Below are 18175 nucleotides of genomic sequence, written 5' to 3' on the forward strand. Positions count from 1 at the left end.
CACATTAGCACAAAGAGAATTGAAATCAATAAGTAATACCAGTTACTGCCAGTCATATCAGTTGCCTACCAGATTGTGCGCTCAGTGCCTTTAGTCTTTACAAAAGACCTATGGGGCAGGAGGGTATAGCTCAAGCAGTAGAGCGCATGCTTAGCATGTACAAGGTCCTGGGTTCAATCCCCAGTACCTCCTCTAAAAATAAATAAATAAACCTAATTACCTCCCTCCTACCCCCCCACCAAAAAAAGACCTATGAAGAATATAGATTCTTGTCCTCATCTTAACAGATGAAAAGGCTGAGCACAGAAATTTAGGTAATCTGCCAGGATCTCAGAGCTCAGATTTGAAGTTCAACCTCTGACCACGCACCCTAGCCCTTAGCTCCTGAGTGGCCCTCCTGAAGTGCAGACAAGACTATTTCTCTAGGGGTCAGTGAGGGGACACTTCAGGCTTGACAGATCCAAGCCTTTGGCTGCCTTTTATATTCTTACAGAAAGGCCCCGGTTCTGTTTTGTGTTCGGAGAGTAAGCTCTGGGGCCTGGACAGAGGCTCTGAATACCCTCAGCCCCTCTCAGGAGGCCCAGTGGGGTGGAGGATCTGGGGCAGCTGCAGACCTCCAGACAGGAGGGCCAAGAGCACTGGTCTTCCAGATAACCAGGCCAGGGGACAGATGCGGCAGGAGGGCCTCTGTTCGCCTGCGTCCTGGGCTGCCTGCCATGGACGTGGTTGGCACATGCAAGTGGTCCAGCGCTGCTTGGCCTTGAGCCTTTGGGGTTTTGATGGGAGGACATTTGTGTCACAGAGGTGGGGGTACGGAGGTCCATCCTGAGGGAATAATGGAAGCAGGGGTCCAACCGCTGAGAGAGCCATCCTTTGGGGATAGAAGCAAGTTGTCCAGAATAGGAAGACGTTGGCGCAGCCAGCCTGCTGGTAGAGAAACACAATCAAGACTTGACTTACTTGCCAAGAACAGTTCTCTTTTGGTCTAAAATGAGTCCTAGACCTTAGGTGAGCAAGTGGAGTAACACGTGTATCCTTCTTTGTCTTCAGTCATGGGACATTTTTTTCCGGAACACCAATGCCGGAGCACCCCCAGGCACCGCCTACCAGAGCCCGCTCCCCCTGAGCCCAGGCTCCCTGTCAGCTGTGGCCAGAGCGCAGCCCCTGGTGGGAGCCCAGCCCAGCGTGGACAAGCTGGTGGAGGACCACTTGGCAGTGCAGTCTCTCATCAGGGCCTACCAGGTAAGGTGTCGCCGGCCAACCGGCCATCCATGAGAGAGCGCCACACTGACCGTCAGTGTTGTCATTTGACTTTCACCCCCAGCAAACACCAGGCACTCTCTCCCTGCTCCTGCTCTGGAGTCCAGGGAGGCAGAAATGAAATATAACAAGAGAGAAGGGGCCAAGACAGTCTTACCCTGTTTGAGCAAATCCCCTGCCTCCTTTAGCACCTGCCCTTATTTCTTTCCATAAGTTGGCAAGAATGGTTTGTGGGCAAGAAAATGCAGTCAGTTCCCGGGCATCAGAGGAGGTCCCGATCGCTGGGAGTGAGCAGTGACCCGGAGGCGTGTGCTGCTCTGAGAGGTGCTGTCCCTTCTCAGTTGCTAGGACCCGAACACAATAAGAGAAAAGGAACCTGTAGGGTTTGGGGACAGAAGCAGAGCCCAGGGAAGCGGGAGAGGCAGGGGAGGGGCCCTGTCTCCAAGAGCATCCCAGTTAGCAGTCAGCCCCATCGGTGAGGGCCGTGCACACGAGGCTCTCTGGCCTTTCTCAGAGCCCAGGAGCCTCTTCCAGGATACCCGCCTGGCATGGAGAAGAGCCCAGAATTCAGACCTTAACACCTGGTCTGTGAGTAGCTCTGAGGAGGGAAGGAGCAGCAGTCAGACCGGAGTGTCCCTTCCAGGAGCCCCCGGAACCCAGGCTCCCCGTGGCATCTCTGGCCTCACTGCAGCATGGCAGGGGAGTCACCATGGAGTTCGCCTCTCTCCGGTGCTGTTTCCTGGACCATTCTCCTCTGCCCACAGGGCCACTTGCCACAGGTGTCGGGACAAGGTAGCACAGGGGACAGCGAAGCCTGGTGAGTCAGGCTCTCCCCGAGGGCAGTTGAAGAGAGACGCACAGAGCTGTGTAAACAGACAGCCTCGTGCTCTCTAGTGCCATTCACAGCGGGCATTTCTGAACAAAAGCGGTGTAATTGGTGTGTTCTGGCTGCTGCCTGCGCTCCTTCAGCCTCAGTGGCTTCCACTGGTCTTTCAGCGACTTCCCAGCAGCTGCTCCTCTTTTCCGATTGCTAGCGAGAAATTGCAGATAAGATATCCAACACTTAAAGGAACAAAATCAGAAGGGATCTTCTCTCTCCTCTTGTTTTTAAATAGTGCAGCTCAGATGCTGAAGTCCCTGCTGGAGCTGTCTTCTGTTGTCCCTGCTGGGTCTGTCCCGTCAGCAGGGCCAGGGCGGGAGTCCCCAGGGCAGACCTCTGCACGAGGTGGCATCTCTCCAGCCCACCCCACGCTTCCACCTCCCCTTATCGCGTAGGGACTTCTGCACGTTCTCAGTGGAGTAGGCTTCATACTGGGGTGAAAGTCCCCAGCATCTCCCATTTTCGGTTTATCCCCGGAAAACCGTATATGGATCTGAAGAAATGGGTCCTTTTACACTGCCAGGTTCTTCATAACCGGAGAAGTATATCCCTTTTTTATAGAAGTGCCTTTATGCACAACACTGCTTTAAAATATCTATCCAAAGGCTTTTTAAACACCAGTTTTTTTGTTGGGGTTCATTGGGGCTCTCAGGGAAAGGTCTGACCAGTGTATCACCCACCCCCACCCCCCAAGCCCACAGGACCTGCTTAATGACTGCTTGTGTTATTGCTTCCAGGTCAGGGGTCACCACATTGCAAAACTTGATCCTCTCGGAATTAGTTGTGTAAATTTTGATGATGCTCCAGTAACTGTTTCTTCAAACGTGGGTGAGAATTAATCTGTAAACACTAATTTTAATGTGATTTTACTTTTTTTTACCCCTTCCCTCTTTTTTTTCTCCTGTCCTTTTGTGTGTGTCCTTCCCTCTCCATCGCTGGCCCATTCGTAGATTCGAGGGCACCATGTAGCACAGCTGGACCCCCTGGGAATTTTGGATGCTGATCTGGACTCCTCCGTGCCCGCTGATATTATCTCATCCACAGACAAACTTGGTGAGGGTCTGAGAGCAGTCAGCACTGCACTGCTTGGCTCCTGTCTCTGTGTCACAGCTTGTGACAGCCAGGACGTCCACAGGCGGAAGGGAAAGACTCTTAAGTTTCCTTCGTTCTGATCACTTGACATTTATCGGTCATGCAGCCTTAGCGTGTTGGGGCGAGTCATTTTTAATCCCAGTTTTCCAGCCAGATTGGATAAGCTTAACTGTCTTAAGTCTCAAAATTGGGAAGTAAAATTTGGGGCAGAAAAGGTTTGTGGCCCAGAGAAAAAGATGACCCACCCAGGCAGGCGGGTCAGAAGCTATGCCAGAGGCTAGCTCGTCTGGCTCCGGTTTCCAAATCTCAGGGCAGTGTGGCCTCTGCCTTGTCACACGCTGTCCGCTCTGAAGCACAGGGTGGCCTGCCTTGGACAAGGCGAACTCTAGAGCAAGTGGTGCAGTTTGGGTGTCCAGATCCTCACATGCCGGTGATCACACTGAGGAAACTTTGGAAGGCATCCCCGGCGTGCAGGGAGGTGCAGGTGTGCGGCACACCGGCCGTGGTTGTCACTGTTCCCCGCACCCCTCCTCCATCAGAAGCGCAGGGGCGTGGCTGGGCTCACACCTACGGTTGCTTTCTCGAGTTAACCTGCTCTAAGTCACTGTGCAGCTAACCTGTGCTACAGAGATGATGTGACTAATTTGGAAATGGCCAAGGGTGTTCACAAGAAACACTGTGCATGCTAATGAAACTGATGATTGCCCACCTGCCTACTGCTGCTCTTTGAGAGGAGGTGACCCTCACCTCCTCCCAGTAACAGCCTAACGCTCTGCGATACCCCGATGCCCTTCTAGGCATTTCCAGGTTATGACGTGGGAGGTCAGGCACTGGTCAGGCACTGGTCAGGTGAGGCTAGGTTTCAGACAGCATTGGGCTCTGGGATCGCTGTTAGAGGTTTGTCACTGCTCTGTCTTCATTTTAGAAACGTGCCTGAGTAACACAGGGTTTCCTCCACTTTGTACTTGCACTTTTAGCAGTTTGAGGAAGAAAGATTAGAGAAATCTTCCTGAATATGACAGAACAGGGCCAGTTCAGATGGTCAGCAGGACATGGGTTGAATCCTGATACTTTTATTGAGTGACAACAACTTCATGCTCCCAAGAAGTGGGCTTCTCTGGGCTTCTTCCTGGAGGACGCTTGGGGTCTCTTTCGTCCTCATCGTCACTGAGCCTCTCTGCAGCACCCAGGCCCGACCCACCCTAGGCTCACCTGTGCTGAAGCTCCCTCGGCACCGTGAGTCCTCCCCAGGTGCTTGGAGCAGGGCAGACCCCACCCCACCACCTCTCCACCCCTCCCACCTGGAGCCATCTCTCCAGAGAGGGGCCCTGACTGCTGAGCCAGGCCCAGGGCAGGCCACAGAGGCTAGCGTCCCATGCACAGTAAAGCATTTAAACAAGAAAGGCATGTGGGAGGTGGGGTCTCCTTGTCCCGTCCAGAACTGCATCTCCCCTGTTCCTTTCCCCAGTGGCATCCATGGTTGTCAGTTTCTTGGTATCAAAATGGACCTTTTTCAGTGGTTCCCAAGCCACTAGAACTGCCTGGGGGCGCCAAGAGGTCTTCTCTGTCCCGCTTGAGACTGGTCATGTCCAGACGGTGCCACGGCCGACCAGCACAGGCAGAAGTTTCTTGAAAGCTACCCAGGCGCCTCCAACCCAGAAGTCTATGAAGGCTGAGAACCCCCAGGCCTGTTGATACCGCCAGTCTGTCAGTTCACAACTCTCACCAGGGGCAGAGGCAGGGCTTCTGTCGCTCTTTCTAGTTCTTTCTAGGCCATCCCGGCCTTGCACATTCCACTCTGGACTAGTGTCCCCGCGTGTCTGTGCTTCTGTGAGGTTCGGCATCAACATAGCAAGGTGAACGGGCAAGAGGACGTTACAAACCAGGGATGCACCAAGGTGACATTAGCGCTTCCTGCGCTCTTGTGAGGGAGAAACACAGCCCTCTCTGGCTGGGAGCCCTTCAGAACCACCAGGATAAAGTTGGGGAGCAGCCCCTCTGCAGGAGAAAAGTGCATTTCATTTGAGAATTTGAAATTGTGTGACGTAAAAGTCATGATAAATGGAAACAGGATAAACCCATTACGTATTTGAATCGGCATTAGTCTTGGATTATCTCACCCTTGACGTGTGTGGGTGTTTAAGAAAACAGCTGGTCCAACAGGACCACTCTGTTTGGGGGCACTGGACAGTCCCTAGGGCGATTCACTGCCCATCATCTCATCCAAACCTCAAGGCCTGGCCTCTGGAGCCAACTCCCCCTGCCAGGACTCCCTGTGTGCCCCTGTCTTCTCATCTGTAAGGTTGTTTCAAAAATAAATAAACTCCCTGCAGGAGCGCCTGGAGCTTACTCGGCCCCATCAGAGTGTGAGCTACTCTGATTATTAACAGTCTGTTGAGATGAGCAGCTGCTGGTCTCTCTGGTAAAGAGACATATTTAGAAACAGAGATGGAGCAGATAAGCCAGAGTCTGGTAGAAGTAAGGGCCGGGCTGCAGCTTGAGTCGCGAGGAGGCAGGGCAGCTCCGGTGCAGAAACCTGTCAAAGCGGGGTGGTCGGCGTGGCCCACGTGTAAGCCTGGGGTGAGTGAGTGAGCGCGGCGGTGTCTCGTGTCACACAGCACCTTCCCCAGCCTTGCGTCCCTCTCACCAAGCCTCTGAGCCGCCTTCCTTTCTCCCTGTGGACGCAAGCACAGTTTCTCCATCCTCTTGTGGGGAAAGTGAGGCACGGGCGGTGATCCCACCCCACACGTCTGAGAGCACGTCCTGCTGTTGGAGCACAGGGGCTGGAGGAGCAGGGACGAGCCTTGCCTGGGTGAAGGCAGGAAGCCATCCCCAAGGGCAGCGCTAGCCAGCGCAGGTCTGCAGTGTAAGCAGGGCTTAGGGTCCTTCAGAATTTTTTTTTTTTTTCCTTTCAGAATTTTTTAAATAAGGTGGATCATGTGAAAAGTTTCCACCGGGTTCTTGCCCTTTCCTGACCAATTCGGAGAGGATTGGGAAATGCTAGCCTAGGGTCCTTATCCTAACATCTTGGAAATATTCCCAGCCCCTGAAGTCATGGGTAGAAGGAGAATTAACAGGTGAACTCTTACCTGGCACAGGAGACTTGGCAGACGTGCCCAGCTCCAGGAACTTCAGGATTACCATCAGACGTGTGCACACAGAACATACTGTGAATGCAGAAGAAATATTGTTGAGATGGTGGAGTTTGTGATTATTTTAAGTGAAATTTTAAAAAATCAACGTTAGAACAGTTTCTCAGTTAGATGTGGGTTATGTTCCATGATTGTGCAGTGATTGCTAGGAACGGGGTGGCCTTTTCCCAGGATGTGTTATGTTGGGGGCCAGGTTCCAGGTGGCCCCAGAAGCATATCTTAATTTATGCCAGGTCGGGTGGAGGAGGGTTGGGAGCTCCCGCCTGAGATGCCTGGGCACGCATTCCGCGTTCCTCCCTAGAGAGGCCGCTGCACGGCTCCAGGCAGGATCGGGTTTCCTAGCGAGGCCTCTCCTGGTTGGCTGTAAAGAAGGGTCAGGCTGCGGCTTTTGACAGCCAGTCCCTTGGGGTCAGGGTTGTTTCTATTTTAAGTAGAAACAAATCAAGTGCAGTCAACTTGTACACTCTTTCGCCTTCTGACTGGAGCCCTGTGCTGGCTTCACCGGGGTGGGGAAGGGGCATCGGACAGTCTTGTTTCTGGCTGAAGCCGAACTGCCCTAGGCTGGCTGGGGATGTGGACAAAGTTCTCATTAGCTCTTGCCCTCAGTTTCCTCTCCTCTTTCAAATGTAGCTTTGGAATTAGATTCCAGCTTAAAAATGCCATCATCTGTGGTTTCTGTATAAATTCTGTAAATGTAACTGCTCACAGTGACAAAAATGATCGAAATTTATTTAAATGTGAGATTTAAACGTAATTAAAGGAGAACTCAAAATGTAAAATCTATAACTAAAAGCAAAGAAAGCCTGAAAACTCCTCCTCCTGTTTATCATTAGTGTTTGCAAACTGTCAGTCTTACGAAATGAACTTGAGTTAAATAGTTAAAAATCCAAATTATGGCAACATTTTAGCTACTTTAAGTGAATTAGTTCAGGACACGGAGTCTCACCACCCTTCTGACCTTCCAGGAAGCTCTTTCTGGTCCAGTTTTGCTCCCTTGATGGCTGGAAAGAATGAGCTAAAAATAGAATTGAATTTTAATCAACTTTCATAATTTTAGAGCAACAGAGAGCAGTTGACTTAACATTTCCTGGCTGCTCTGTACAGTATGTGGACCCACCACCAGTAAGTGAAGAGTCTAGGTCAGGATCCCCAGGTGACTCAGGAGGGCAGGCCAAGCCAAGGTCATGGTGGGTATGTCCCCCTGCAGGGGTGGCCTCCCCCCTGGACACCCAGGAACTGGCAGACCGAGGCACACCCAGGCCCAGCGTCACATCCCTGCTCCTTACCCACTGTGCTTGACTTGGAAGCACCACAGTCAAAGCCCAGCCGCTTTTTGTCTCTCCGGCAGAGCTTCTTGTTCTCATCAAGGAGTAATTTTTTTAAATGTTTTAAAGTGTTCAGGTGCTGGGAATCCCACGTGCTTTCTGTAAATGACAACCAGAATATCTTCTGTTCTCTTTTCACTCTCCTTTGGTTTGTGTCTTTTGTTTGCATTTTATTTTAAAAATCCCCAAAAGGTGTAGATAAGAATAAAGCATCCACATACCCAGTGCCCAGAGTGAACAAATTTAAGCATCGTATGTTACCTTGAGATTTGTTTAACAGCTGTGCATTTGCAGTTCCCTTTGAGGATGGGGGGCGGGGGGTGGGGGCGTGTTCCACAGATACTGCTGATGGCTGCCTGGCATGGTCCTCTGTCTTGATTCTGAGGATTGAGGGGGTAAAAATGAGGATTCTTCATCCTTACCGTAAGCAAAGCATCCATGCTTTTGTGCAGAACCTGGATATTCCATTGTCTTAAGAGCCGCTGGCTCGCAGGTCTTTGGTGGGTGATGAGGAGGAGAGCTTTGCCCACGCAGAGCAGGAGTCCCTGCATCTTCTCTGAGTCAGGGTTCTTGCCAGCAGCGTCCAAGGGCACATCAGTTGGCCTCCTGTTGCACTCCTAGGACAGACAGGAGCCTCAGTGACGGTGACCATGCTCTGTCCCCTTGGCCATTGGGCCCACGCTCCCGGGAACCAGGGTCAGGGGTTGTTTGGTGTGTCCAGATCAACATCTTGATTTTCACCAGCGCCAGGCAGGCTTCCAGGTGTGGGGCAGGAGTGCGTGCAGCAGTGCATGCGTGTGACTCTGTGTTCTGAGCACCTGAGCTCCCCCGTTCTGGTCCTGCCTTCTCGAGAGGGGAGACTGAAGACCCACCTTCCACTCTCTATTTAAAATCTGGCAGGATCTTGAGGTTTAGGGTCTAGTCTATTGCCTGATGCTCCAATTCTGAGGACTGGGACTCTAAAAATTAGGCTTTTTCATATTCTTTTCGCCAGTGTTTTCATCTCAGGGTAGTCTAGACTGGGTGGATTTGACTTCCCAGGAGAGCTCTGTGTTGGCCACTTCTTCAAGATGGGGAAGTAAGGACGTTTCAGCCACCGCCCCCCGATGGCTTCTCAGCTTCAGAGAGAGGCCTTTCCCTCCTTCTGATCACCTTACTCCAGCTGTTCATGGACAGTTTCCATGTTTACCAAAGTAGCTCCATGCAGATCACGTAACCCACCCCGTTCTCCTTCAATGTCTGTGTCTGTGTGACAGTGTCTGTGCCGCCCGTTACTGCGGTAATGGGGTAGGGTTTTGGGTGTTCTGGTTTCTTTTTTTTTTTTTTTTTTTTAACTAACTCTCACCTGTCTTTTTCCCTCTGCGCTCACCCATGCTACCCCACTCTGCCTCTCAGATCTTGCAGTTTTCAAGGAACGACTTCGAATGCTAACAGTAGGAGGTATGAAAATAATGAGCCTTTCACTTTTTCTGGAGCTAAGGACTTCATTTGAACTGGATGTGCAACTTTCCCTAGCATGCAACTTGGGGAAAGTTGACACAACTCTGTCCAATGTTCTGAAGTTTGTTCATTGTTTTGAAATATGTTTTTTTCCCTGTCATTTAGCTGTTAATCCAACAGGTAGAGCTACTTGCAGTGTCATTTTTGTTTCTGTCCATTCGGTGTCCTAAAGAGCATTTTCACCTTCACACGTGTCTCACCGCCGCTTCGCTGGGCTTCCGTCTTTGGTATGGGCTGTCTCTAGCTCCTGCTGTACCCAGCAGGGACCCAAGGCCACACCACATTCTGCATGTTGGCTCTTCCTTTCCTCCACGTTCTGCACTGTGCCTTTGACCGGACTCTGGATTCTTTCAGATTCTGCTTCCTGGGCATTTTTGACAAGATTTCCCATTTGAGCTTCCCATGTTTGAAGGACAACTGAAGTATTGATAAAAAGTTATTTAATGAAGTAAGGAATCCTTAATGACCCTTGGTTCTGGGCAGAGCACCTTTGAAGAATCCAGAGTGGGGTGCTGGGGTGGGGGTCATCTGCCTGCTGTCACTCACCCCAGGAGCCAGTCTTCCTTCCATTCCAGGCATCACTCAGAAGTTCTCTTTCCATCAACTTACTCATAATATCTGTAAGACTCTAGTTTTGATGACACTTTTTATTTTGAGATAATCATAGATTCATATGCAATTGTGACAAATAACAGAGAAATCCTCATATGCCTTTCAGCCAGTGCCCCTAGCGGGGACATCTTATAAAGCATAGTGCATCACACCAGGATGCTGACACTGACAGCAGTCAAGCCACAGACGTCTCCATCACTCCAGGGGTCATTCCTGCTGCCCCTCTGTAGCCACGCTCACTCCCTCTCCATCCCACCCCTATGTTTGACCCCTGGCAACTACTGTTCTGCTCTCTGTTTCTATAATTTTGTCATTTCAAGAATGTGATGCAGATCACAGAATGCAGTGTTTTGGGATTGGCATTTTTCAATCAGCATGATTTTCTAACACTAGGTTTTTTTTTCCTTTTTATTGCTGAGTGGCATTCCTTGCCATAGGTATCCCACCACACACTCATTGACAGACCTGTGTATTCCATTCTTTGACTAACAGGTCTTTTACAGAGCGAAAGTTTTAAACTCTGATAAAGTCCAGTGTATCAGTTTTCCCTTTTATGGATCATGTTTTTGATATCAAATCTGAGAACTCTGTTCTTAGCTCTACATCCTGAAGATTTTCTCCTCTGTAGTTTTCTAAAGGTTTTCTAGTTTTGCATTTTACATTTACATCTGTGATCCCTATTGAGTTCATTTCTGCATAAGATATGAAGTTTAGATCAAGGTTTGTTTCTTTGTGGACTATGGATGTCAAATCACTCCCGCATCATTAACTGAAAAGTTTGTCTTTCTTTCACTGACTTGCTTTTGCACTTTTATCAAAAGTCAGTTGGGCTTATTCAGTGGATCTGTATCTGGGTTTTCTGTTCTTTCCTTTAAAGTATGTGTCTTTCCACCAGTACCTCACTGTCTTGATTACTGTAGCTCCTGAACTTTATTTTCTTTTTTCAGAATTGCCTTGCCTATTCTGGGACCTGTCTTTTTCCATACAAATTTTAAAATAAGCATGTCTATGTTTATAAAAGCTCTTGCTGACATATTGGTAGAAATTGTGTTAAACCTACAGATCATTCTGGGGAGAATTGACATCTTTACTCTGTTGCCTTCCAATCCATGAACATAGTATGTCTCTCATGTATTTAACTCTTTTTTGATTTCTTTCATCAGCTTTTTGTAGTCTTCAGCATACAAGTTTTATACATGTTTTGTTAGATTTACATGTATTTCCTTTTTAAAATAAATTTTAGTGTCCATATATTCATTACTAATATCTAGGAATGCAGTTGATTTTTGTGTTTGTATTGTGACCTTGCTGAGCCCACTTTTTCTAGAACTTTTTTTTGGTAGATTCTTTAGGATTTTTTGGGTAGACAGTCATCTCATCTGAAAATAGGAACAATTGTTTCTTCCTTTCCAGTCTGTGTGCCTTTTATTTCCTTTTCTTGCCCAATTACTTTGGCTGGATCTTCCAGCACTAAGTGGAATAAAAGTCATGAGAATGCACATCTTTGTGTTGTTCCTGATCTTAGGGAGAGAACATGCAGTCTTTTACCACCAAGTACAATATAGCTGTGGATGTTTATAGATGCTCTTTATCAAGTTGAGGAAGTTCCCATCTATTTATTTTTTGATAGTTTTTGTTATGAAAAGGTGTTGGATTTTGTCAGATACTTTTTCTAATCTATTGATACGATTGTATGATTTTTCTTCTTTAACCTGATAATCTAGTGGATTACATTGATTGATTTTCAAATATTGAACCAAACTTATATTACTGGAATAAACCTCAGTTGGTTGTGGTATAGAATTCTTTTTGCATGTTGTTACATCTTTTTTTTTTTTTACATCTATATTTATGAAGGATATTGGTCTGTAATTTTTTTTTTCTGTCCTTATCTGCTCTTGGTATCAGGGTGTCTAGCTTCATAAAATAAGTTGAGAAGTTGTCTTCCTATTCTGTTTTCTGAAAGAGATTGTGAAGAATTGGTATTAATTCTTCTTTAAACATTCAGTAGAATTCCCCAGCAAAACCATCAGGTTTAGAAATTTCTTTTTCAGAAGCTTTTTATTTATGAATTCAATTTCCTTAATAGTCATAGAGCTGTTCAGATTATCTGTTTCATATTGGATGGGTAACAGCAGTTTGTATTGTTCTAGAAATGGTTCATTTCATCTGTGTTGTGAAGTTTATTTGTAAAAAGTTGTTCATAGTTTCCTTTAGTATCTTTTTTTTTTTTCCTTTGGGGAAGGAGGTAATTAGGTTTATTTATTTTTAGAGGAAGTACAAGGGATTGAACCCAGGACCTTGTGCATGCTAAGCATGCACTCTACCACTTGATGTATACCCTCCTCATCTCCTTTAGTATCTTTTTGATATCTTCCAAGTCTGTATTGATGCCCCATTCCTGATACTGGTTTTTGGTATCTTCTCTTTTTCTTTGTTAGTCCTGTTAGAAGTTTGTCAATGTTACTGATCTTTCCAAAGAAACAGCTGCCTGTTTCATTGATTTTTCTCTGTTGTTTTGCCATTTTCAATTTCATTGATTTCTACTCTTTATTATTTCTTTACTTCTATTTTCTTTGTGGGATTGGGTTTTCTTCTTCTTCTTCTTCTTCTTCTTTTTCTTATGATGTGATCTTAGATTACTGATTAGAGCCTTTTCCTCTTTTCTAATGTTTGCATTTACTGCTGTAAAATTCCTTCTCAGAACAGCTTTATCTCTCCCACATACTTTGATATGTTGTGTTTTCATTTCCATTCAGCTCAGTGTATTTTTTGGTATCCCTTAGTATTTCCTCTTTGACCCATGGATTATTAAGAAGGTTGTGTTTTGTTTCCAAGAATCTGAAGATTTTTCTTTTATCTTTCTTCTATTGATTTCTAGTTTGATTCCATTGTGGTTGGAGAATGCATTCCATATAATTTCATTTCTGCTGAATTTGTTGAGGTCTTTGTGGCCTGGTGTATTATCTGTCTTGGCATATGGAAAGAATGTGTATTCCACTGTTGTTGGGTGACGTGTTCTATAAATGTCCATTCCATCCTGTTGGTTGTTGAGTCGTTCTACATCCTTGCTAATTTTCTATCCACTTATTTAATCAATTATTGAGTGAAGGGTTTTGAAGTCTCCAGACAAACTGCAGGTTTGTCTATTTCTCTTTTCAGTCCTCAGTTTTTGGTTCATATGTTGTGCATCTCTGTTGTTTGGGGCATACACATTGAGGATTGCTACGTCTTCTGGGTGGATTGACCTTTTTATCACCGTGCAATGTTTCTGTCTCTAGTAATTTTCTTTGCTGTGTTGTCTACTTTATTTGATGATAGTATAGCTACTCCTGCTTTTGTTTGATTGTGTTTATACGATACATCTCCCGTCCTTTTACTTTGTTTGCCTAAATCTTATAGACAAGCATATGGTTGGGTCCTGTTTTTTCAATCCACTCCATCAATCTCTGTCTTCTATGTGGTATATTTAGATCATTTATATTTAATGTAATTTTTGATATTTTAGAGCTTAAGTCTACCATTTTATTTTTCATTTTCTGTTTGTCCTCTTTTTCATTTTTCTGCTTTCTTTTTCCTGACTTGTTTGGGTTTTTAAGCCTGTACTTAAAAATTCCATTTTTTATTTATATGTAGTCTTTTTGATCATACCTCTTTGTTTTTAGTGGTTTTTAGCCTTGTTAGTGATTTTTTTAGATATGACATTATGTACATAACATTGCAGTCTACTGGTGTCATCATTTTACCAGTTCAAGTGAAGAGTACATACCTCCCTTTATCTCCTTTCACCTTCTCCATTTAAAATATACAATAGTCTTAAATATTTTCTCTACATATGTTTAGAAACACATCAGACAGTGTGATAATTTTGCTTCAGTCATCAGACATAATTTAGAAGACTCAAGAGGAAAAGGAAAGTCTGTTTTATTTACTTTTATTTTTTATTTCCATGGTCTTTCTTCCTTCTGTCAAGATTCCTTCTGATCTCATTTCCTTTCTGTTCAGAGAACTTCCTTTAGCCATTCATTTAGGGTGACAGGCTCTCTTAGTTCCCTTCATCTGAAAATGCCTTGATTTCTCCTTCATTCCTTCAGGATATTATCACTGTACATAGGATTCTGGGGAGGCAGTTCTTTTCTTTCAGCTCTGGTAAGTGTGGCGCCACTTCCTTCTGGCCTCCGTGGCTTCTGATGAGAAATCCACTGTTGTTCCAGTTGTTTTGCCCCCTAGGCAGGGTGTCACTTTGCTCTAACTGCTTTCAAGATTTTTTTTTTATGTCTTTAAATTCAGAGGTTTAATTGTGACATGTTTTGATGTGGATTTCTTTGGATTCTTTGAGTTCCCTGAGCCTGAATCTGTGAGTTAAGTCATTCTGCCATATTTGGGAAGTTTTCAGCCTCCTTCTTTCTCTTGTCCGTCTGGGATTGATCAACACAAATGTGAAATCTTTTATTGTAGCATCACATGTCCTCAAGACTTTCTTCCATTTTTTTCCCAGTCTGTTTTCTCTGTATTCTTCAGAATGGTTCATTTCTGTTGTTCTGTCTTCAAGTTCACTGATCCTCTGTCCCCTGATGATGCCATTGAGCCCATCTACTGAGTTTTAATTGGGGTTATTACATTTTGCAGTTTCAAAATTTCCTGTTTGGTTCTTTGTATCTTCATTTTTGGCAGAGACTCTGTTTCTTTGCTGAGACTTAATTTTTTTTTTCATTTGTCTCTGCCATGTTCTAAGTGCTCACTGAAACCATTTGATAATGGCTTCTTGAGAATCATAGTCAGATAATTCTGACATCTGTGTCATTTTGGTGTTAGTGTCTAATGATTATCTTTCCTCATTCAATCTGACATATTCCTGGTTCTTGTTATGAGTGATCCTTTATATATATCAACCAGGACATTTTGGGTATTGTGAGATTTGGGATCTTATTTAAATCTTTATGGCGGAGCTTCTCTGAACACTGCTCTAGTAGGGAGGGGCCCACCTAGTTACTCCCAGGTGGGGATGGACGATGTCCTGGGCCCCCAAGTTGTCTGTTGATATTGGGGTTGGGGAGTGAGCTAGTACATTCCCTCCCGGCAGGGATGAAAGTTTGGGATCCCTCTTGGGCCTTCTCTGAAACCTTGGGTGGGGTCAGAGGTCAGAGTTACAGCCTAACAAAGGTGTTTGTGGGGCTGCAGTGTCTTCTATGTGTTTGGGTGGAATAGAGCAGTTGGTCTAAAAGTCTCCTGTCCTGCTAGGCTGCCCTTCTCCTGACCCTTTAAACAGAGCAGCTTTTGTTTGGGCTATTTTGGTGTACAGTTGTAGAAATTTCTGGATTCTTTGCTCCAAGTCTGGGTTATGGGAGCCCAAAAGGAAACCCAGGGACCTCCCTGGCTGGTTGGCCTTTTTCTCCACCTTTTCACATCGTCCTGTGTTTGTTTTATATACGATTTCTGGGGGTTTTTAGTTTCATTTTGTTGAGGTATCAGTGGGAATACATCTACACTGCCTTCTCAGAAGCAGACGTCTGTAGATTTAATGTCTCAAGTGACCAGACAACTCAGAAGCAAGGTTGGCAGTTTTGAAATTCAGTAGTTCAGCCCACCAATGGTCCGTTCAGGGTGGTGGAAGTGAAGAATCGCACATGTGGTGAGACCAAGGGCTCTTCATGGTAAAAGATCACGGCAGGCCCGTGTTCTCCTCTGGGGCACACACCTCATCCGTTAGCTCCACGATCAAAATGTTCCCAACAGACCATGCGCTCTTGGGATGCTCCAGTTCCCAGGACTGGAGTTCCCTGGTGCTTAGCACGCCCTGCTCAGTGTTTCCACTAGGAAAAATGCCCCCCCAAGTACCTTTGGTTTTCCTCCATAAACACCAAAAGCTGGGCTGTGAATGGCCAGAGCCATGCCTTTACCAGGCCCACGTGATGGCCCATCCTCATTCTTGTTAGAACAGCCCCAGGAAACAGGTGCATAACTTAACCATCACCACCGCCCAGGTGAAAAAAAAAATCAGTTTTAATAAAACAAAAAAGGTTGGGAAACATAGACTTTAAAAAATATGTCCAAAAGCATTAGATAAATTAAGGCCAAGGTTCCCAAGCCAGAATGAATAGGGACCCCCGGGGAGGGTCCTGGCCCACCCGTGACTGGTTGAGTCAGTTCTGGTGTTGGAGCCTGGAGCCTGGAAATGTGTGTTTTCACAAATCTCCCAGAGATCCAGATACACAGCTGTGTTTGCGAGTAATTGCTTGGGTCCCATACTGGACCGTTGCATCTTATTTACACTTAATTAGTCCAAGAAATGGGAGAACGTCTCATCTTGCCCAGTCAGGTGTTGGAGACTGTGGATGCACGTTTTGAGTTTCACTTTTCATCCTGGCGTCTGGGATGTTGGCGTGATGGGATCCCAAGCGGCACCTTGCCTCACTCCAGCCAATATTTTGTTTCAGAGCAGAGGGGAGCCTAACCTGCAGTGTCACCTGACAGTTTCCCTCCAAATCTCTCCCCCTTTTGATAATTATTGCAACACGAAACCAGCATGTAATGCCTGAAAAAGAGCCCTTCCGTCACGTGTCCATCGATTTGAAATAGGCTTTCAGATGAGGCACCTTGCAAAGAGGCAGTGCTCAGTAGCAGTGATTAGTTGGTGACAGTCGGTCAGAGGCAGTCGGTTACTCAGCGATTAGGCAGTAACTCCGTCAGTGTTGGACTGGGGACAGTGAGAATCGGGTCTGTGACTGCCGACCGCCGTCTGGAGGATGCGGCTTTCTGTGCGGTGTGGAGTTCTTCCAGGAGAAGGGTGCCATCCTTGGTCCGAGGGCGGCTGGGGGATCCTCTGCTCTGCTGCCCGGCAGCTCTCCCACAGGCCACTCAACTTCTTGGTGACTGTCCCTCACTTCTCAGTCTCCTGGCTTCATCACTCACCATACAGACAGGCTGTCGCCATTAAGACATATATGACCTGTTCTAATCCAACTTCTCATTTTCTACTTGAATTCTCTCCTTAACAGTTTTTCATTCGCTTTCTGATTGACTTACCCAGTGCTTTTTTCAAACCTAAACTGATCTGTGTCTTTGGGACCTTGAAATACATTTTTCTCCAAGTTATGAATAATTGGTGCACTGGACTAATATATGCATAATCTGAATTTTACTCTCATTTACCTATGATGCCAGTAATATACTCAGCTTCTGTTTGTTGCTAAAGTTTGTGTTTTCTGGCTGTCAAATGGTATTAATTTTCATATATATATATCAGAGGTTTTTATGATTTTTCTCTTCTCTTTTCTCTCCCCTGGGGAGTCCCTTCCCCTTTCCATAAACTGTGGCCCCTGTGTGGCTGTGCCCGTCTCTCCTCCCCACTGCAGGGTTCTACGGCCTGGACGAGTCTGACCTGGACAAGGTCTTCCACCTGCCCACCACCACGTTCATCGGGGGGCAGGAGTCGGCCCTTCCTCTGCGGGAGATCATCCGGCGCCTGGAGGTAAGAAAACACCAGCCGTTTTTAGAAAACTCTAGTGGGCTTGCTAAAGACTTGTGCTGGCACAAGGCCTCCAGACTAGGTCGTTTTTTTATTGCTCCTATATATTTTTTTTTTTTTCAAATGAAAGCACACATGTGTCTTGTATTGTGTGTGTATTCCAAGGGGCAGGTAATTAGGTTTCTTCATTGATTTCCGCTTGGAGGAGGTACTGGGGATTGAACCCGGGACCTCTTGCATGCTGAGCATGCGCTCTACCAATTGAGCTATACCCTTCCCCCCATATATATCTTTTAATGTAAGGGAAAGGGAACTTTTTTGCTACTTTGTTGATGAAAATCCATGTTTTTTAGTTTTACAGTCAACCATTTTAAAAAAAAAGCAGAATTTGCTTTTAAGGCTTAAAAAAAATGTGTCCTAAAGCATTAAATAAATAAAGCAATAAATAAATGAAGTGGTTCCCAAGCCAGCTTGAATAGGGACCCCTGGGGAGGTTCCTGGCCCACCCATGACTGGCTGAGTCAGTTCTGGTGTTGGAAGCTGGAAATGTGCGTTTTTACAAATCGCTCAGAGATTTGGATTCACAGCTGTGTTTGCAGGCGACTGCTTGAGTCCCATGTTGTCCTGATCCCAGCGTTTGAAGGGGGCAGAGAGCCCTGCATGACTCTCATTTCAGCCAGGCCGATGCCGGAGCCCAGAAATCGGACTCTTGTGGGACAGTTGGCCTGGACTCCAAGGGTCCTGGCCACAGTGCCCCCTGTCCCCAGAGAGCCCGGTGTCCAGAGCTCTTCCACGAGAGCCTCCCATTTTGGCTTGTACCAGTGGTAGACTACCCTGTTCTCACAGTTTACAGATATTTGTTTAAATTTACCTAAAGATGGTACAT

At 46.3% G+C, this 18175-nt stretch overlaps 1 protein-coding gene across 5 annotated transcripts in view; it reads left to right on the plus strand.

Annotated features, from left to right (window-relative positions):
- The window catches only part of OGDH (oxoglutarate dehydrogenase), a 73032-nt gene that overhangs the window by 27554 nt on the left and 27303 nt on the right, over window positions 1-18175 (plus strand). Inside the window, exons 3-6 of one of the 5 annotated variants that reach the window (XM_032484328.1) lie at window positions 1051-1242; window positions 2878-2968; window positions 9105-9149; window positions 17177-17292. In XM_032484328.1, coding sequence (XP_032340219.1) covers window positions 1051-1242; window positions 2878-2968; window positions 9105-9149; window positions 17177-17292 — 444 coding nt within the window. Of the gene's footprint in view, window positions 1-1050; window positions 1243-2877; window positions 2969-3090; window positions 3194-9104; window positions 9150-17176; window positions 17293-18175 lie in introns of those variants that run through there. The other 4 variants (XM_032484327.1, XM_032484330.1, XM_032484329.1 and 1 more) reach the window with 4 other exon arrangements.

The sequence above is a fragment of the Camelus ferus genome, chromosome 7 (assembly GCF_009834535.1).
Source record: "Camelus ferus isolate YT-003-E chromosome 7, BCGSAC_Cfer_1.0, whole genome shotgun sequence".
Lineage (NCBI taxonomy): Eukaryota > Metazoa > Chordata > Mammalia > Artiodactyla > Camelidae > Camelus > Camelus ferus.